General features: G+C 50.6%; 1 protein-coding gene across 1 annotated transcript; it reads right to left on the bottom strand.

Annotated features, from left to right (window-relative positions):
* Positions 1-9,538: 9,538 nt before the first annotated feature.
* On the bottom strand, positions 9,539-20,788 carry SIGLEC11 (sialic acid binding Ig like lectin 11). Its single transcript, XM_066374068.1, has 9 exons — positions 20,668-20,788; positions 20,205-20,579; positions 19,780-20,055; positions 19,580-19,627; positions 13,825-14,082; positions 13,446-13,730; positions 13,176-13,272; positions 12,773-12,854; positions 9,539-10,219 (listed from the first exon to the last, which is right to left on the bottom strand). The coding sequence occupies exons 1-9, from the start codon at positions 20,699-20,701 to the stop codon at positions 10,031-10,033; spliced, it is 1,644 nt and encodes a 547-aa protein (XP_066230165.1). The 5' UTR covers positions 20,702-20,788; the 3' UTR covers positions 9,539-10,030.
* Positions 20,789-21,418: the final 630 nt, after the last annotated feature.

Here is a 21,418-nt window from a genome sequence, read left to right as displayed (position 1 = left end):
GCTTGGAGAGTCGAGTGTCTGCAAAAGAAGTTTTGGGGAAAATTTCTCTCTCTTTTTATTTCCCACCCACCCATCCCTTCAACTTTTTATCCATCTACCTTTTCATTCATCTATCCAGACTTCATGAAGCCACCCACCCACCCACCCATCCAGTCATCCATCCATCCATCCACCCATCCATCCACCCATCCATCCATCCATCCATCCACCCATCCACCCATCCATCCACCCATCCACCCATCCACCCCATCCACCCATCCATCCATCCACCCATCCATCCATCTATCCATCCGCCCACCCACCTACGCATCCATCCATCCACACACCCATTTATCCACACATCCATCCATCCATCCATCCATCCACCCATCCATCCATCCACCCATCCATCCATCTATCCATCCGCCCACCCACCTACGCATCCATCCATCCACACACCCATTTATCCACACATCCATCCATCCATCCACCCATCCACCCATCCATCCACCCATCCATCCATCCACCCATCCACCCATCCACCCCATCCATCCATCCACCCATCCATCCATCTATCCATCCGCCCACCCACCTACGCATCCATCCATCCACACACCCATTTATCCACACATCCATCCATCCATCCACCCATCCATCCATCCATCCACCCATCCATCCATCTATCCATCCGCCCACCCACCTACGCATCCATCCATCCACACACCCATCCATCCATCCATCCACCCACCCATCCATTCATCCATCCACCCACCCACCCATCCATTCATCCATCCACCCATCCAACCATCCATCCATCCATACACCCATTTATCCACACATCCACCCATCCATCCACACACCCATTTATCCAAACATCCATCCATCCACACACCCATTCATCCATCCATTCATCCATCCACCCACCCATCCATCCATCCATCCACACACCCACACACCCATTTATCCACACATCCACCCACCCACCCATCCATTCATCCACCCACCCACCCATCCATCCATCCACCCATCCATCCATATATCCATATGCAAATGCTCCCTAATTTACAGTGGAGTTGGATCCCAATAAACTCATTATAAGTTGAAAATACATTCAGTGAACCCAGACACCTACTACACCTTCCATAAAAATTAACTCAAATGCAAAACTGAAATTTACAGAAGAAAAGATAGGAGAAAATCTATATCACCTTGGGTTTGGCAAAAAGTAAAAATAAAGAAAAGCCTGACCAGCTTGGCCAGGAGGTGGTGCAATGGATAGAGCGTCGGACTGGGATGTGGAGGACCCAGATTTGAGACCCTGAGATCGCCAGCTTGAGTGCGGGCTCATCTGGTTTGAGCAAAGCTCACCAGCTTGGACCCAAGGTCACTGGCTAGAGCAAGGGGTTACTCGGTCTGCTGAAGGCCCACAGTCAAGGCACATATGAGAAAGCAATCAATGAACAACTAAGGTGTCGCAACAAAAAATTAATGATTGATGCTTCTCATCTCTCTCCGTTCCTGTCTGTCCCTATCTATCCCTCTCTCTGACTCTCTCTCTGTCTCTGAAAAAAAAGAAAGAAAAGCCTGACCAGGCAGCCACGCAGTGGATAGAGCATCAGACTGGGATACGGAAGACACAGGTTCGAAACCCCAAGGTCACCGGCTTGAGCATGGGATCATAGACATGACCCCATGATCGCTGGCTTGAGCCCAAACGTCCCTGGCTTGAACAAGGGGGTCACTCACTCTGCTGTGGCCCCCTGTCAAGGTACGTATGAGAAAGCAATCAATGAACAACAACTAAGAGCTGGAAGGAAGAATTGATGCTTCTTATCTCTCTCCCTTTCTGTCTGTCTCTATCTGCCCCTCTCTTGTCAGAAAAAAAAAAAGAAGAGAGGAAACTGCGTTTAACACTACACTGCGGAGTGCCAGTTAACTCTCGTGATGGCACGCTGACTGAGCCGTGCTCACCTCCACTGTCCAGCATCACAAGCGAGCGTCCTGCCACATCTCACCAGCCCAGGAAAAGCTCAAAATTCAGAGTACAATTTCTACTGAATGTGTATCACTTTCACAACATTATGAAGTCAAAAAACTGTACATCGATTCATCATAAGTCTGGGACTGTCTGCCCATCTGCCCATCCCTCCCTCCAGTTCTTCATCCTTTCACCCAGCCCTTTCTTTTTTTTTTTTCTTTTTTTTTTTTTTTTTTTTTTAAAGAGAGAAAGAGGGATAGACAGGAATGGAGAGAGATGAGAAGCATCAATCATTAGTTTTTCATTGCGCGTTGCAACACCTTAGTTGTTCATTGACTGCTTTCTCATATGTGCCTTGACCGCGGGCCTTCAGCAGACCAAGTAACCCCTTGCTGGAGCCAGCAACCTTGGGTTCAAGCTGGTGGGCTTTTTGCTCAAACCAGATGAGCCCGCACTCAAGCTGGCAACCTCGGGGTTTCGAACCTGGGTCCTCTGCATCCCAGTCCAATGCTCTATCCACTGCGCCACCGCCTGGTCAGGCTCACCCAGCCCTTTCTTTCCCACTCATTCTCCCATCAGCTTACCCCTCCTCTCTGCCACACAGTCACCCTTCATTTTATTCAACAGATACACAGCAGGCACTGGCAGCGCGCTGCACAGAGGATCCCAGTGAAAAAGACCGCTCCTGTGGCTGGAGCCCGTTCTCTGCCCCACACCCCGCCTCTGTCCCAAAATGAAACCCTGGCTCAAAGTTCATCAGGCATTCTGGTACTGGTGCTGGTGGTGGGTTCTAACAACTTCCCACAGGGTCTCGGAGCTCTCAGTGAACACAGGTGTGGTGTGTCCAGGGCCGGCCCCGCAGGCTGTGGGAAGGGCAAGTCATTTCCCTTGGCTTGTGAAATATTTTCCTTTGAAAAGGGCTGGCTTCTAAGGCAATTACAAGTGAAATCCTTGCCAGAGAAGACCTCAGAAACAATAGCAAATGTTTGCAGAGACTCTCTTATTGGTGTTAAAAAAAAAAACCAAGTTCAACTGAGGAAATGTTAGAAATCTTACTGGCTTTATTCAGTGAGTCATGAGTCAGGCAGCATCCCATAAGGCAGACAGTAGCTCTGAGAAGCCGTATAGAAAGGCAGAAAGGAGTGGGAACAAGGAAGTTGGAGCAAAAAAGCAGGTTGGCTATAGCAAAGTCCCTTTGGGGACACACACAGGTGTCTTGTTAGGCACATGACCCTTGTAGTGCTCACCAGGGGATTCCTCATTGACCAGATCAGGATTCCACTTCTGGGAAACTCTCATAAGCCTTGGTTTGCTGACATGAGGCTTAGCATAAGGGACTCCATTTTGGGCCTGTTGTCTTATTTTTTTTTTTTTTTTTTCATTTTTCCGAAGCTGGAAACGGGGAGGCAGTCAGACAGACTTCCACATGCACCCGACTGGGATCCACCCGGCATGCCCACCAGGGAGCGATGCTCTGCTCATCTGGGGCATCGCTCTGCCGCAACCAGAACCATTCTAGTGCCTGAGGCAGAGGCCACAGAGCCATCCTTAGCGCCCGGGCCATCTTTGCTCCAATGGAGCCTTGGCTGCAGGAGGGGAAGAGAGAGACAGAGAGGAAGGAGAGGGGGAGGGGTGGAGAAGCAGACGGGCACCTCTCCTGTGTGCCCTGGCCAGGAATCGAACCCGGGACTTTTGCACGCCAGGCCGACGCTCTACCGCTGAGCCAACTGGCCAGGGCTGTTGTCTTATTTTAACTGAGCTAGAAGTTGATGGGATAAAGTTTACTGCCTTTTTTTTTTTTTTTTTTTTTTTTTTTTTTTTTCGTATTTTTCTGAAGCTGGAAACAGGGAGAGACAGTCAGACAGACTCCCGCATGCGCCCGACCAGGATCCACCCAGCACGCCCACCAGGGGCGACGCTCTGCCCACCAGGGGGCGATGCTCTGCCCCTCCGGGGCATCGCTCTGCCGCGACCAGAGCCACTCTAGCGCCTGGGGCAGAGGCCAAGGAGCCATCCCCAGCGCCCGGGCCATCTTTGCTCCAATGGAGCCTTGGCTGCGGGAGGGGAAGAGAGAGACAGAGAGGAAGGAGGGGGGGTGGAGAAGCAAATGGGCGCTTCTATGTGCCCTGGCCGGGAATCGAACCCAGGTCCCCCACACGCCAGGCCAACGCTCTACCGCTGAGCCAACTGGCCAGGGCCAAAGTTAACTGCTTTTGATGGAGATCCTACAAATACAAACAATGCTGGGTGTTTGTGAAAAGTGTAGACAGTGTTTACTCAAAGTAGAAGCACAGCGTGCATGATTCTGGGGAAGGTGTCTTCTCCATAATGCTGCTCAGACAGCATCTGATGTCTTTGATGTGGACATGGAGGTCATTTCCATGAATTCATTTTCTCATTTAGCCTTTATACTGAGCAATTAAAGGATTTTGGGGATTTGCTGCCATTCACTATTCTTCATTCATTCAAAACCCCAATGGGCCTGACCATGTGGTGGCACAGTGGATAGAGTGTCAGCCTGGGTCTCTGAGGACCCAGGTTCGAAAACCCGAGGTTGCTGGCTTGAACATGGGCTCATCCGGCTTGAGCACGGGGTCACTGGCTTGAGTGTGGGATAATAGACATGACCCTAGGGTTACTGGCTTGAGCCCAAGGCTGCTGGTTTGAACAAGGAGTCACTTGCTCTGCTGTAGTCCCCCGGTCAAGGCACATGTGAGAAAGCAATCAATGAACAAATAAGGAACCACAACAAAAAATTTATGCTTCTCATCTCTCTCCCTCTCTATCTCTGTCAAAAAAATAAATAAATAAAGACCCAATGGGTATTTATTTTTTGATTGAGAAACATTGATTTGTTGTTCCACCTATTTATGCATTCATTATTGGTTGACTTTTATGTGCCCTGACCTGGGATTGAAATTGCAACCTTGGCGTATGGGGACAAACCTCTAAACAACTGAGCAACCCAGCCAGGACCCCCCAGAGGCTCTTTTTAAGAAGTGAGGTCAAGCCTGACCAGGTGGTGGCGCAGTGGATAGAGCGTCAGACTGGGACACGGAGGACCCAAGTTCGAGACCCCGAGATTGCCAGCTTGAGCACAGTTCATCTGGTTTGAGCAAAGTTCACCAGCTTGGACCTAAGGTCACTGGCTTGAGCAAGGGGTTACTTGGTCTGCTGTAGCTTCACAGTCAAGGCACATATGAGTAAGCAATCAATGAACAACTAAAGTAGTACAATGAAAAATTGATGCTTCTCATCTCTCTCCCTTCCTATCTGTCCCTATCTATCCTTCTCTCTGACTCTCTCTCCTTCTCTATCCAAAAAAAGAAAAAAGAAGTGAGGTCAAGAAAATCTGTTTATTCACTTGAAGCATTGAAATTATAGTTTTGTTCTAAAGAAAAACCCCTCCTCCCCCACCGCACACCAAACTTTTTTTTTTTTTAAGATTTTATTTATTCATTTTAGAGAGGGGAAGAGGAGAGAGTGAGAGAGAGAAGCGGGGAGGAGCAGGAAGCATCAACTCCCATATGTGCCTTGACTCAGCAAGCCCAGGGTTTCGAACTGGTGACCTCAGCGTTTCCAGGTCCGCACCCTATCCACTGAGCAACCACAGGTCAGGCACACCAAACTTTTGACTTTTAAAATAATCCATGGAGGCCCTGGCCAGTTGGCTCAGTAGTAGAGCGTCGGCCTGGTGTGCAGGAGTCCTGGGTTCGATTCCCGGCCAGGGCACACAGGAGACATGCCCATCTGCTTCTCCACCCCTACCCCTCTCCTTCCTCTCTGTCTCTCTCTCCCCCTCCCGCAGCAAAGGCTCCATTGGAGCAAAGTTGGCCTGGGTGCTGAGAATGGCTCCATGGCCTCTGCCTCAGGCACTAGAATGGCTCTGGTCGCAACAGAGCAACACCCCAGATGGGCAGAGCATCGCCCCCTGGTGGGCATTCCAGGTGGATCCCGGTCGGGCACATGTGGAAGTCTGTCTGCCTTCCCGTTTCCAACTTTAGAAAAATACAAAAAAAATAATAATAATCCATGGAAGAAAGCCTATTTTATTTATATTTTCTCATTTTTCAAGTGAGAGAAGGGGAGATAGACAAACTTCCACATGTACCTTGAATGGTATCCACCCGGTAAACCCCATCTGGGGCCATGTTCACAACTGAGCCACTTCTAGCACCTGAGGCAGAGGGTCCACAGAGCCATCCTCAGTGCTCGGGGCCAGTGTGCTCAAACCAATCAAGCCATGGCTGTGGGAGAGGAAGAGAGAGAGAGAGAGGGGAAGGGGTGGAGAAGCAGATGGTTGCTTCTCCTGTATGCCCTGACTGGGAATCGAACCTGGGACATCCACTCGCTAGGCCAACACTCCACCACCAAGACAACCAGCCAGGGCTAATTTATTTTTTAATATCCAATATCTGTCCCACAGTAGGATTATGCAAGTTGAAAGAAAACAATGTTAAGTGCTCGGTTATTTACAAGAACTTATTGAAAATGCTAAAAAATTAATGAAAAATTTACCTAAGTGTCAAAGCTATTCTTTAAAAAGACATTACTTAGCCTGCCCCCTAGTGAAGGCACATATGAGAAAGCAATCAATGAACAACTAAGGAGCTGCAACAAAGAACTGATGCTACCCATCTGTCTCCCTTCCTGTCTGTCTGTCCCTATCTGTCCCTCTGTCTCTGTTACACATACACACACACTAAGAAAAAGGGTAAAGAATGTAAATTTGTGACTTCCACATTGGGCAGCTGGCCAGATGCCCACCTTAGAACCCTAATGAGAAGTGCCATTTTAACAACGGGTTTGCCAAACTTAACAAAAAATTAGGTATCGGTTCTGCTGAACCGGTGCGAACCAGCTGAATCCCACCACTGATCTTACTCCTTGAAGAGTGTGAGTCTTTCGCATAGCTGTCCCTAAAGACTCTATAGTAGCCTGGGATTAAGTGGAGTCATCTCGTGTTATGTTGAAGTAGGACATAGGAAATGAAAACAAAGCCCTGGCCAGTTAGTTCACTTGGTTAGAGAATTATCCCATATGCCAAGTTTGCGGGTCCGATCCCCAATCAGGGCATAAACAAGAATCATCCAATAAACCCATGAATAAATGGAACAACAGACTGATGTCTCTCTCTCTTCCCCCCATCCTCTCTCTCAAAAAGTCAGTAAATTTTTTTTTAAATGACAAGCCTTTCATTTTGCCAATGGACACCATTTTCAAAAGTCATTAAGAGATGTAACGTAGTTCTGAAGCATAGCAAAGTAAATTGTGCCATGAAAGATGCAATCACAACACATCAAATTTGAGCAGTTATCAGCACAAAGATAACTATGCCAATACCTGATCACTCTATTCGTTCACGTTAAACATTTTTTTTATTTATTACAGAGAGAGAGAGGAAGGGAAAAAGAGATCAATTTGTTGTTCCACTCATTTATGCATTCATTGGCCAACTCGACCAGGGATCAAACCCACAACCTTGGCATATCAGGATGACACTCTAACCCAGGGGTCCCAAACTATGGCCCACGGGCCACAAGCGGCCCCCTGAGGCCATTTATCCAGCCTCCGCCGCACTGTCGGAAGGGGCACCTCTTTTCATTGGTGGTCAGTGAGAGGAGCACAGGATGCGGCGTCGCTCACGGACAGTACTACTTCCGGTGACGCAGGATGCACGCATCACGGTTCTGGAAGCACATCATATCACTGGTTACGGCTAGCAGTGACAAATATGGAATCGGACATTGACCATCTCATTAGCCAAAAGCAGGCCCATAGTTCCCATTGAAATACTGGTCAGTTTGTTGATTTAAATATACTTGTTGTTTATTTTAAATATTGTATTCCCGTTTTGGTTTTTTACTTTAAAATAAGATATGTGCAGTGTGCATAGGGATTTGTTCATAGTTTTTTTTATAGTCTGGTCCTTCAATGGTCTGAGGGACAGTGAACTGGCCCCCTGTGTAAAAAGTTTGGGGACCCCTGCTCTAACCAACTCAGCCACCCGGTCAGGACCTTGAACATGTTTTCTTATTAGTGGAAATTATGGGAAAAACTAAATGGACAATCAATGGAAAAGAGAACAAAATAAGTAGGGTGTAACAGTCATAAAAACTAATTACAGCCTGACCAGGCAGCGGCGCAGTGGATAGAGCATCGGACTGGGATGCGGAAGGACCCAGGTTCGAGACCCCGAGGTTGCCAGCTTGAGCGCGGGTTCATCTGATTTGAGCAAAAGCTCACCAGCTTGGACCCAAGGTCGTTGGCTCAAGCAAGGGGTCACTCGGTCTGCTGAAGGCCCGCGGTCAAGGCACATATGAGAAAACAATCAATGAACAACGAAGGTGTCGCAAGGAAAAACTGATAATTGATGCTTCTCATCTCTTTCCGTTCCTGTCTGTCTGTCCCTGTCTATCCCTCTCTCTGACTCTCTCTCTGTTCTCGGTTAAAAAACAAAAAACAAAAAACCTAATTACAAAGTGGATGGAACACAGACAGTAACAGCGAGGGGTTTTTTTGTTTGTTTGTTTGTTTGTATTTTTCTGAAGCTGGAAACGGGGAGAGACAGACTCCCACATGTGCCCGACCAGGATCCACCCGGCACGCCCACCAGGGGGCGACGCTCTGCCCCTCTGGGGCGTCGCTCTGTCGTGACCAGAGCCACCCTAGCGCCTGGGGCAGAGGCCAAGGAGCCATCCCCAGCGCCGGGGCCATCTTTGCTCCAATGGAGCCTTGGCTGCGGGAGGGGAAGAGAGAGACAGAGAGGAAGGAGAGGGGGAGGGGTGGAGAAGCAGATGGGCGCTTCCCCTGTGTGCCCTGGCCGGGAATCAAACCCGGGACCTCTGCACGCCAGGCCGACGACGCTCTACCACTGAGCCAACCGGCCAGGGCAACAGCGAGTTTTATAAGCAAATTCTTTGAAAAGAAACTGTTGAGGAGAATCAAAGCCTCAGGGACATAGATAAACTATCACAGTTCAGATAATCAGTGAATGATTTTTTTGTATGTGGCAAAATATACAAATTGGGCTTACAGGAAACAGGATCAGAAACCAGTGTGCAGGCCCTGGCCGGTTGGCTCAGTGGTAGAGCGTCGTCAGCCTGGCGTGCAGAGATCCCAGGGTTCGATTCCCGGCCAGGGCACACAGGAGAAGCGCCCATCTGCTTCTCCACCCCTCCCCCTCTCCTTCCTCTCTGTCTCTCTCTTTCCCTCCCGCAGTGAGGCTCCATTGAAGCAAAGATGGCCCGGGCGCTGGGGATGGCTCCTTGGCCTCTGCCTCAGGTGCTGGAGTGGCTCTGGTCACGACAGAGCGACACCCCGGAGGGGCAGAGCATCGCCCCCTGGTGGGCAGAGCATCACCCCCTGGTGGGCAGAGCGTCGCCCCCTGGTGGGCGTGCCGGGTGGATCCCGGTCGGGCGCATGCGGGAGTCTGACTGTCTCTCCCCGTTTCCAGCTTCAGAAAAATACAAAAAAAAAAAAGAAAAGAAACCAGTGTGCAGAGGACATGGCCCAGGGCTGGCCCTGGGAAGCAGGGGAGGAGAGAAGAGGGGAGGGGGGTTGAAGAGGGGAGGAGGAGAGGGGAAGGGGAGGGGGAGGGGGGAGCAAGTGGGGCAGAGGAAGAATCAGAGCTGCAATGCAGCCCAATCACAGCCTCATCCAGGCCTTCAGGGAGCCCTGACGCTAGGTCAGCCCTGCAGAGTGGTCCCCATTTGGGCTGGGGTGGCAAGCCCCTTATTCCAGATGGACTCCCCTCGGGAGAGGCGTGCCCTCGGTGCAATGCTCTCTGCGCAGGCATGCCTGTTGGTGCTATATGTTAATTATTGCTTAGACATCCCCACAACAACCCTGCGAGTTAGGTTTATTGTGTCCATGTCACAGAGGGGAGACCGAGTAGTATAGCAAAGTCAGTAATGCTCACAATTGGTCCCAGGGCTGAAATTTGAGCCCAGTCCTGCCTAGCACCACCCCAGTGGGATACCCATACAGTAGTTGTTAGCTCTGTCTTAGGTATTGTCCCTGATGTCTCCCTTCCCAGAGAAGCCCTGGGTCTTCCTGCAGAGCTGGAGGTCATCATTTGCGGATCTTGACCTCTGCGTACTCGGTGGTGCTGGTGGCCTCTTGGTCCCGAGGCTTCCAGGGCCTTAACCCGTGGAAGCTGAGGGAGGCATAATGGAGCTCCTGCTCCTCCCCTGAGGTGGAGGAGACCACAGCTAGGGGCAGGTGGTCCAGGTGGCTGCCTGGTGGACATTCATGCTGACCCTGAATGGAGGGGGAAAGGAAGTTCAAAGTAAGATAATAAGGGCGGGGAGATAGCAAGGAGAGCCCATAAGGGAACCTGAAAACAGCAAATGAGTCCTTCATCTATTTGTTCCACAAACACTGGTGGAGCCCCCATTCAGTAAGTCAACAAATATTTTAGAGTAGCCTGACCAAGCAGTGGCACAGTGGCTAGAGCATTGCCCTGGGACGCTGAGGCCCAGGTTTGAAACCCTGAGGTCTCCAGCTTGAGCGCGGGCTCATCCAGCTTGAGCGTGGGGTTGCCAGCTTGAGCATGGGGTCACTGGCTCAGCTAGAGCTCCCCAGTGAAGGCACATATGAGAAAGCAATCAATGAATAACTAAGATGCCACAACTATGAGTTGATACTTCTCATCTCTCTCCCTTCCTGTCTGTCTCTTCCCTTTGCTAAAATACATATGTATATTTTTTTAGAGTAATAATGCCTGGGTCTTCATAATTAACTGCCAGTCTCCTAGATGCTAAAGGTTTTGTTCTATTGATTTTACAGAGGGGGAGGCAAGATGAGAAATATCAACTCATAGATGCTTCACTTTAGTTGTCACATATGCCTTGACTGGGCAAGCGCAGGGTTTCAAACCGGTGACCTCAGTGTTCCAGGTCGACGCTCCATCCACTGCGCCACCACAGGCCAGGCAGCAGTCTCCTAGATTCTTTACTACAATCCACCTGGGTGACACTATCCCTGTTCTCATTTATCAGGTGGAGCAACTGGGGCTAAGTAAATATCCCCAAATCACATATTTAGTTGTTGGTAGGGCCAAGGTCCATTCCCAGATCTCTGGCTTCAGTGCCCACTCTCTTCTGGGACAGCTTCCCTGTGCCAGGTCCTGGCTATTCACTGGGGAACAGAGCAGACCCCCTGACCCCTGACCTCCTACCAGCTTACAGTGTGGGAAGCAGACATTAAGGTAATAGCCAATTATATTCTCTGACTGCACATTGTGAGAGGATGCACAGAATGGCATAGGTAGTATGAGGACAAGAATTTGCTCAGACCTGGACTGCCCTCAGGGACCACTCAGCATTTCAGAAGTTCAAGTAAATGCATTTGTAAAATTATGTTATGAACCCAGCAAAAGATATTGTATAGCAGAAGGTTAACCTTGCCCAAAGAAAAGTATGACCCTTTACCTCCAGCACCTGGACAGGAACCTAAGCTTTTGGAATGTCCTGCCTGACAAGAGTGTCTTTGCCTGACCTGTGGTGGCGCAGTGGATAAAGCGTCGACCTGGAAATGCTGAGGTCACCGGTTCGAAACCCTGGGCTTGCCTGGTCAAGGTACATATGGGAGTTGATGCTTCCAGCTCCTCCCCACCTTCTCTCTCTGTCTCTCTCTCCTTCTCTGTCTTTCTCTCTCCTCTCTAAAATGAATTAAAAAAAAAAAAGAGTGTCTTTGTTTGTCTGGGACCTCGGACCACACCAAGTAGTTCATGTGATTGAGGGTGAGTGACTTTGGCTGCCTAGTATTGCTTTACCTCTGCAGGGGATAGAAACTGAGTTCAGCTACATGGACAGTCAGCCACACCTGCGTGACCATTTTCCAATTTAAACTGGACACCACCTGACCAGGCGGTGGTGCTGTGGATAGAGCGTCGAACTGCGATGCAGAGAACCCAGGTTTGAAACCCTGAGGTTGCCGGCTTGAGCGCGGGCTCATCTGCTTTGAGCAAGGCTCACCAGCTTAAGCCCAAGGTCTCTGACTTCAGCAAGGGGTCACTCGCTCTGCCATAGTCCCCCCAGTCAAGGCACATATGAGAAAGCAATCAATGAACAACTAAGGTGCCACAATGAAGAATGGATGCTTCTCATCTTTCTCGCTTCCTGTTTGTCTGTCCCTATCTGTCCCTCTCTCTGTCTCTGTCTCTGTACATACACACACACACCCAAAACAAAACAAAACAAAAAAACCTGGATACCAAGGCTTGGGTGAGCTTCCTGTTGGGGGATACCCCGTGTACGTAGTAGTCACGTGTCATTGCTGGGAGAAGAAAGCGCTGTCCTTGTGACTCCACTGGGAGAGACAGTGGAAGTCCGTGCCTGTTCCTCCCGGACCCTGCCCCGTGAGCCTCTTCCCTTGGCTGATTTTTATCCCCATCCTTTTGCTGTAGTGAATGAGAGCCATGAATACAACTCTTTGGAGTTCTGTGAGTCCTTCCAGTGAGATATTGACCATGAGAATGTCTTAGGGGCCCCTAAATTTGTAGTAGACAATTATTTGGGGGAGACCCCTCTGAAATCCTATGTTAGGAAGGAGAAGATGAGGAGGTGGGGACAGGGAAGACCACTGGATGTGAGAACACATTCAGGAAGATGGGCAGGTCCCTGGCCCTACAAGGAGACAGAGAGCAGAGGGCAGGAGGACTCCCGGGTCACTGGCCTGAGTGACTGAGTCAATGGGGACCCAAGAAGAAAAGCCTGTTTGGAGCATGATAGTCATCAAGACAGACTGGCTGTGGCCATCCTGGGGAAGTGGTCCAATGGGATCCCAATGGACAGTGGGCCCATGACTCACCTGGGAAATGGAACCCAGCATGGAAGGGACATCCTTGTCCCCAGCTGTGGCCTCAGGTGCATCCCTCCTGCAGGTCTTCACCCTGAAGGGGAGGCCGGGACCTTTCAGCAGCCTGCCTGGCTCAGAGCTTGGAGTGTGACCACTGTCCCCTGCTGAAGAGGCTAGCAGAGCTGACCAAGGCCGAGACGTTGGGGACATACCTAGGCTGATGACTTTCATCATGAGAACGGGCGCTCTTCACAGTGGCTTGGATCAGGGTGAAAACAGACCCTGCTCTCGTTCCCAGGCCTAGGTCTCACAACCTCTGCACCCTCCAGATTACTCCAGGTGGGGCTATCGGGGATTATGAGACGGGAACCCCTTCCTACCCCTACTCTTGCCCCCCCTCCTGGATGACACTCACATGAAGACGATGAAGCAGAGACAGAGACTGAGCAGGCCAGCGACACCGGCTCCCCCGACAACCCCCAGAACCAATTCGTTCCCCAACACGGGCTTCCCTGCAGACGAGTGGGGTTTGAGATGACTAACTCCCCTCCAAGCCCCAGGACCCCTGTGCCCCTTCCTCTCTCTCAACCTTTCCTGTCAGGGTCGCAGCCCCTCTCCCCAGGCTCCATCTTCTCTGTGACCTACTCCTCTCTCCCTAAGCCTGTCCCCCATTAGACCCCCTGACCTGGCAGCAGCAGGACAGCGGCGCTCTGGGCCCCATGGACATTGCTGGCCTCGCAGCTGAGTCTGAGGCCGGCGCTGAGCTCCTGGCTGAGGCTCAGGGAGCTGTTGGCCCAGGGCCCCGCTGAGCGGGAGGTGACCCTGCAGGAGGCATTGCTGTGGTTCCCCTCCAGCAGCCCCGCCCCCAGCCGCCAGCGCAGGGAGGGGGCCGGCTGGGCTCGGGAGGAGCAGCTGCAGTGCAGACCCTGGTCCTCCCAAGAGCAGGAGGGGCCCAGCAGCTGCGGGGGGTCTGTGGGGAGGGAGGAGAAAGGTCAGCGGTGCCTCTGCCCTCCCAGGACCCGGGTGTCCTCTCCCTGGGGGCTTCCCGCCCTCCCCCCACTCACTCTGCACGGAGAGACGCAAGAGGACACGCATGGAGCCCCGCGGGTGCTGAGCTCGGCAGGTGAATTCGCCTTCGTGCCCCGCCTCCACCTGGGGCAGCTCCAGGACCCCGGGGTTCCAGGGCTGTGAGGGGCTCAGGGTCCGGCCTCCCTGGGCCCAGCTCAGCGTGGCGGGAGGGTTGCTGTCAGCGACGCAAAGCAGGCGCAGAGAGTCGCCTTCCCGGACCGGGATACATGAGCCGTTCCCCGCGAGTTCCGGTTCTGGAGAGAGGGAGGGGATAGCTGGGCCCAGGCTTGCGGACCGGCTCCAAAGGCTTCTTCCTAATTGTCTTTACATTTTTTTTTTAAGTTGGGAAGGGATATCCACGATAAGATTTTCAAGCAGCTTTATTGAGATAGAATTTATATGCATACAATTCCTTGTACCCAGCATTTACAGCTGTGCAACCATCACCACAATTGATTTAGAACATGTTTTAAATTTTTTTATTGGTTGATTGATTTTTAGAGGGACAGAAAGGGAGTGAGAGAGAGATAGGAACATCAATCTGTTCTTACATGTGCCTTGACCAGGGATTGAACTGGCAGCCTCTGCTCTGCGGACTACACTCTAACCAACTGAGCCATCTGGCCAGGCTGATTGATTAATTCTTTATTTTCTTTATTTAATTTATTTATTTACTTTTTAATTTTTGTGGCAGAGACAGAGAGAGTCAGAGAGAGGGACAGACAGGAAGGGAGAGAGATGAGAAACATCAATTCTTCGTTGTGGTTCCTTAGTTGTTCATTGATTGATTTCTCATATGTGCCTTGACCGGGAAGGGGGGGGGGGTTCAGCAGACTGAATGACCCCTTGCTCAAGCCAGCGACCTTGGGCTCAAGCTGGTGAGCCTTGCTCAAACCAGATGAGCCTGTGCTCAGGCCGGCAACCTCGGGGTCTCGAACCTGGGTTCTTCACGTCCCAGTCCGACGCTCTATCCACTGTGCCACCGCCTGGTCAGGTTATTTTATTTATATTTTTGACAGAAACAGAGTCAGAGAGAGGGACAGATAGGGACAGACAGGAAGGGAGAGATGAGAAGCATCAATTCTTCGTTGTGGCATCTTAGTTGTTTGTTGATTGCTTGTTCATTGATTACTTTCTCATATGTGCCTTGACGGGGTGGGGCTACAGCAGAGCATGTGACCCCTTGCTCAAGCCAGTAACCTTGAGCTTAAGCCAGCGACCTTTGGGCTCAAGCTGCAAACTTGAGGTTTCGAACCTGGGTCCTCCGTGTCCCAGTCCGATGCTCTATCCACTGTGCCGCCTGGCCAGGCATGGTTCATTCTTATATGTGCCCTGACCAATGCTTTAACCTGAAACCTTAGCTATCCAGAGGATGCTCTAACCAACTGCATACCTGGTCAGGATGATTTAGAACATTTTAATCAGCCACCCCCCCCAAAAGAAACCCTGCACACCTCCCCCATCTTCCCTAGTCCTCCCAGCCCCCCAGCCCCAGGCAACCACTAACCTATTCTCTCTCTCTACCGATCTGTTCATCTGGACATTGCATGTAAATAGAATCGTACTCTGTGTGCTTCTGTGTATGGTTTCTTTCACTCAGCGTGATGATTCCCAGGCTCATCCACCTTGTCACATGTGTCATTGCTTCATCCCTCTCCATGGCTGAGTCATGTCCACCGTCTGGACAGACCATGTTTTGTTTCTCCAACCACCACCCGCTGACGAACACTGGAGCTGTTCCTTGACCTTTGAGGCATCGTCCCGGACCACATCCCTCTCCTTCCTGCAGTGTTCAATGCCCCTCACTCAAGCATTCAAACCTCAAGCACCAAATCCTTCAACGCTCCTTGGGGCCTCATGTCCCCCTCCTCCTCTTCTTCCCCCAGTTACTTTGGGAGAAGTAGGGTGTTGACAGGTTGCATTAGAAAATTTACAGAGGAAGAATAGGGGGTTGGAAATAAAATCTCTCTGCACTAACACATTCCTCTTGTCCAAGGCAACATTTATTGCCAGTTTCCTGTGTGACCCTCCAGAGCTATAATGTAATACCTTTATCTAGCAGCACTGAAAATCTATATATCCGTGCCCTGGCCAGGTAGCTCAGCTGGTTGGAGCATCATCCCAGTACACCAAATTTGCGGGTTCAATCCCCAGTCAGGGCATATACAAAAAACAACCAATGAATGCATAAATAAGTGTAACAACAAAATCGATGTCTTTCTCTCCCTAAGATAAATAAAATTAAATTAAATTAAAAATCTGCATCCCTATAACCTGGGCATAAAACTTATAGTCCCTTTTCTCTGGGGAAGGACTGTGGCCTGGTAGCATTGGCACCCTCCAGGCTCTGGGCAGAAATGCAGGCTCTGCCCTGGCCAGATAGCTCGGTTTGTTAGATAATCATCCTGAAGCATAGAGTCTGCCAGTTCGACCCCCGGTCAGGGCACATACAGGACCAGCTTGATGTTCCTGTCTCTTTCTCTCCATCCCTTCCTCTCTCACTAAAATCAATCAATAAATAAAAAATATTTTAAGGAAAAAAGAAATGCAGGATTTGAATTTTCATAAGATCCTTGAGAAAGTTGTAGGCTTGATAAAGCTTGGGAAACATTGCCCTGTAGACCTTTTCCTGAAAACGGGCGTAAGTGACCTCTCAAAATGGTTTGCTACTCACTTGACCCAGAAAACCCCACAAAATCATGCAAATCAAGAGGCTGAAACCTTCAAGTTCACTTTAAGAACACGTGTGAAACTTCCCAGGCCATCAAGGGTATGCATATTCGAAAAGCCACTAAATACCTAAAGGATGTCACTTTACAGAAGCAATGTGTGCCATTTCATCATTACAATGGTGGAGTTGGTAGGTGTGCCCAGGCCAAACAGTGGGGCTGGACACAGGGTCACTGGCCCAAAAAGAGTGCGGAATATTTGCTCTACATACTTAAAAATGCGGAGAGTAATGCTGAACTTAAGGGGTTAGATGAAGATTCTCTGGTCATTGAGCACATCGAGGTGAACAAAGCTTCCAAGATGTGGAGAATTTACAGGGCTCATGGGCAGATTAACCCTTACATGAGCTCTCCCTGCCACATTGAGGTGATCCTTACTGAAAAGGAGCGATTGTTCCTAAACCAGAAGAGGAAGTTGCACAGAAGAAAAAGATATCCCAGCGGAAACTAAAGAAACAAAAACTTATGGTGTAGGAGTAAATTCAACATAAAATAAATAGTAATAAAACTAAAAGCCAAGGTAACTGCAGAGTGGCTTAGATGGGATAAGTTTGCAGGTTCTATCCATGCAACTAGGTGAACCAAAGGATTCAGTGCGTATCTCTCTCCCTTCATCTATCTAAAAAAAAGCAATTAAAGAAAAAGTAAAAGCAAAAAAAAAAAAACATTACCCTAGGGAACTGTTGTTCTGTTTGCCAGATGGCCGTTTACAGAGGCAATCCCATGAAAACTAAAATTTGTAAAGAGCTCAAGCGCTCTTCAAAGATAGAATAAAAAACTGAAGTGTAGGTCTTGCACAGTAGAGCGATCTATAGATGAAGAGACGCAAGAATTACAGCAGCAAGTGACACAGACAAATGTCAAGAATATGAGATGGAGTCACACCAAAAAAAAGCAGCTGTGACCCCACACTTGGCCCTAGATGGCTCAGTGGATTGAGCATTAGCCCAGCGTATGGACATCCGAGGTTCCATTCCCAGTCGGGACACACAGGAGAAGTGACCATCTGCTACTCTTCCCTCTCTCTTCCCCTTCTCTCCTTCTTCACCTCCCGCAGCCAGTGGCTCAATTCATTTGAGCATTATCCTCAGTGCTGAGAATAGCTGGGTTGGTCCCCGCATATCAGCCTCAGGCACTAAAAATAGCTCAATTGATTTAAGCATCGGCCCCAGATGGGGATTGCTGGGTGAATCCTGGTCGGGGTGCATGCAGGAGTCTGTCTCACTATCTCTCCTCCTCTCACTTGGAAAAAGAAAAAAAAATTAAAAGAACGGTAGCAAAATTCACTGAGTGTGGTTGGTGGCCCTGGCTGGGTTGCTCAGTGAATAGTGTCATCCTTGTGCAAACCCAGTAGGGCACAAATGAGAAGCAACCAGTGAGTGCACAACTAAATGAAACAACTAGGTGGAACAACAAGTTGATGCTTTTCTCTCTCTCTCTCTCAAATCGATGAAAAAAATTTCTTTTAAAAATCAGTGTGGCCTGACAAGGCGGTGGCGCAGTGGATAGAGCGTCGGACTGGGATGCAGAGGACCCAGGTTCGAGACCCCGAGGTCGCCAGCTTGAGTGCAGGCTCATCTGGTTTGAGCAAGGCTCACCAGCTTGGACCCAAGGTCGCTGGCTCGAGCAAGGGGTTACTTAGTCTGCTGAAGGCCCGCGGTCAAGGCACATATGAGAAAGCAATCAATGAACAACTAAGGTGTCGCAAGGAAAAACTGATGATTGATGCTTCTCATCTCTCTCCGTTCCTGTCTATCTGTCCCTATCTATCCCTCTCTCTGACTCTCTCTCTGTCCTGTATTAAAAAAAAAAAATCAGTGTGGCCTGGACTATGGTGGCACAGTGGATAGATACTCAACCTGGAATGCTGAGATCACCAGTTCTAAACGCTGGGCTTACCAGGTCAGGGCACATATGAGAAGCAATCAATGAACAACTGAAGTGAAGCAATTATGAGTTGATACTTCTCGCTCCCCCCCACCATCTCCTCCCTCTGTAAAATTGATAAATAAAATCTTTAAAAAATAAATCACTATGATGGCTTCCTCTGAAGACAGATGAAAGGGCCCACATTGGAAAGGGGCATTTAGGGGGCTCCAAAGGGAGGGTTGCTGTCCTATTTCTTTCTTTTTTTTTTTTAAGGTATTTTTATTTATTTATTTATTTATTTATTTAATTTATTCATTTTTAGGAAGGAGAGAGAGGGGGAGAGGAGAGAGAGACAGAGAGAGAGAAGGGGAGAGGAGCAGGAAGCATCAACTCCCATATGTGCCTTGACCAGGCAAGCCCACGGTTTCGAACCAGTGACCTCAGCATTTCCAGGTCGACGCTTTATCCACTGCGCCACCACAGGTCAGGCTCTGTCCTATTTCTTAACCTGAGTGGTGCGTCCCAAGTCTTCCTTTTATGGTGATGCCTCACAACATGCATATATATATATATATATATTTTTTTTTTTTTTTTTGTATTTTTCTGAAGCTGGAAAAGGGGAGAGACAGTCAGACAGACTCCTGCATGCGCCTGACCGGGATCCACCCGGCACGCCCACCAGGGGCGACGCTCTGCCCACCAGGGGGCGATGCTCTGCCCCTCCGGGGCGTCGCTCTTTTGCGACCAGAGCCACTCTAGCACCTGGGGCAGAGGCCAAGGAGCCATCCCCAGTGCCCGGGCCATCATTTTTGCTCCAATGGAGCCTTGGCTGCGGGAGGGGAAGAGAGAGACAGAGAGGAAGGAGGGGGTGGGGGTGGAGAAGCAAATGGGCGCTTCTCCTATGTGCCCTGGCCGGGAACCGAACCTGTGTCCCCCGCACGCCAGGCCAACGCTCTACCGCTGAGCCAACCGGCCAGGGCACAACATGCATATATTTGACAGATCGTCTTTGTGCATAAAGAATAGTAAGTTAGAACAATCTGTCAGAGTGAGCTGGGTGCCTCCGGTTTCTGCATGTCGCCATGGCCCTCCTGGCTTTGGCTTTGAGCCCCAGGCTCTGCTGTCTGCCCAGGGAGGGGACATCCCAGCTTACCTCTGTGGTTTCCTTGGAAGATGATGATGGTCAGGTTCTGCGGAGCATCTGGACAGAGAGACGCAGGACTGAACAGTCAGAGCTGGCCCTTCCCCCAGCCCCAGCCCCTAGGAGGCACAGAAATGGGAAGTGGAAGGGAACAAGGCCTGTGTCCTTCCTGCAGCCCACTTCCCCACCCGGCATCCTGGCCGGGCACTCACAGGACACGTTGAGCGTGAGTGTCCTCTCCTTGTACACACCGGTCCCGGGGAAGGTGACCCGACAGGTGAGGTTGGTGCCATGGTCCTGCGGGCGGGGGTTGAGCAGGATCTCCGAGGAGTTATAGTCTGCCAAGTCCAGTCCCAGGGGTCTCAGGGCAGCCCCCATCCAGGAGATGGTGAGGACGTCACAGGCCCCCGGCATGGAGCACGTCAGGTGGCTGGGGCTGCCGGACGCCAGGGGCTCCGTGACGAGGATGTGGGGAGTCTGTGTCAGCGCTGGAGAGAAGCAAGGCCAGACTCCAGAGGGGACCCCATGTGTGCCTCTAAGAGAGGCACCCCCAACCATGAACTGACCGTGCACCACTGTCCCCTGAGGTCACAATGCCACCCATCCCTGTTGTCTATTCCTGGGGACCATTCCATACCTGTCACGTTCACAGTGAGCAGATTATTTTGGTAATTGTGTTTCACATGACCTCTCTCCAGTCGGAAATAGTACTTTCCACTGTTTTTCCTTTGGGCATTGGTGATGCTCAGGGAGCAATTGTTGGTCCCAGGGTCCCCAGAGAGGTTGAATAGCAATTTGGTCATTTTTGCTCCCTTGATTTGGTTATTTGTGGCCACGAGAACATCTTTTTTGCCATCCTTTTTAAAGAACCAGTAGCCATAAGCTGGGATAGAGTCGTTCCAGCCAACCTGAGGGTAGGACAGGGTGCAGGGGACACGGACACACAGACCCCTCTGCACTGTCACCAACTCCGGCACTTGCAACTTGTACCCTGAATCCTTCTGGAGTGACCCTGAGGGGAGACAGAGGCTCAGCTTCAGAATCAGCCCAGCCCCGGCCCGGATGCCTGGCCCTTGGCCCTCGGCCCTCAACCCACTCACCGGCCCACAGCAGGGGCAGAAGCAACGGCAGCATCTCCGGGGCCCCCGGGGCTGCGCCTGTTCTCAGACCGTCTGGCTTCTGGATCTGCCTGTCTGTCCTGGAAGAAAACTCCAACGGAAGCTTCTGGAGAGAAAGGGGCAGTGACCAGCCACAGAAGAGGAACCCTCGGGGCACCACAAATGTCCCTGATGATCCTTCTCTTCTGACTTCTCCTTTCACAGATGGAAGTAAGAAGGCAGAGAGAGAATGCGGGGCCACCCTGGGTCAGCCTCAGGGGCAAGGTGGTCCCAGGTCGGGGGTCTAGGGGGCAATTCGTGAGTAAGGGCTCCAGGTTAGGTGCTGGAAATGGGCCTTCATTCATTTATCCATTCGCCAGGCACACATCTACTCAATGCGGGAGCTGGGGGCAACGAGGAGAGTAGGACCTCCCAACTTTGGCCCTTAGGGGACTCACCATAGCACAACCCCAAAGCCAGCACCCTGCCAGTCTCCCCAGGGGGCACTGAGCCTCCTGTCTGTCTCGGGGCCAGGTCTGTAGTCCACACAGAACTCCCAGCTCCACAGTGAGAGGCAGGGTCGGTTGCACAGGACCCCACACTCCTGAGGACCACGTTCCAAGGGTTCAGTGTTCTGAGATTGCCATCTTGAAATTCTTAATACAGTGATACCTCGGTTCTCGAATGCCTTGACTTTCGACCAAATCGGTATTCGACCAGGAAATTCGAGAAAATTTTGTCTTGGAATCCAAAC

The sequence above is a fragment of the Saccopteryx leptura genome, chromosome 3 (genome assembly GCF_036850995.1).
Source record: "Saccopteryx leptura isolate mSacLep1 chromosome 3, mSacLep1_pri_phased_curated, whole genome shotgun sequence".
Taxonomy (NCBI): Eukaryota; Metazoa; Chordata; class Mammalia; order Chiroptera; family Emballonuridae; genus Saccopteryx; species Saccopteryx leptura.
This window is presented reverse-complemented; position numbering and strand designations above follow the sequence as displayed.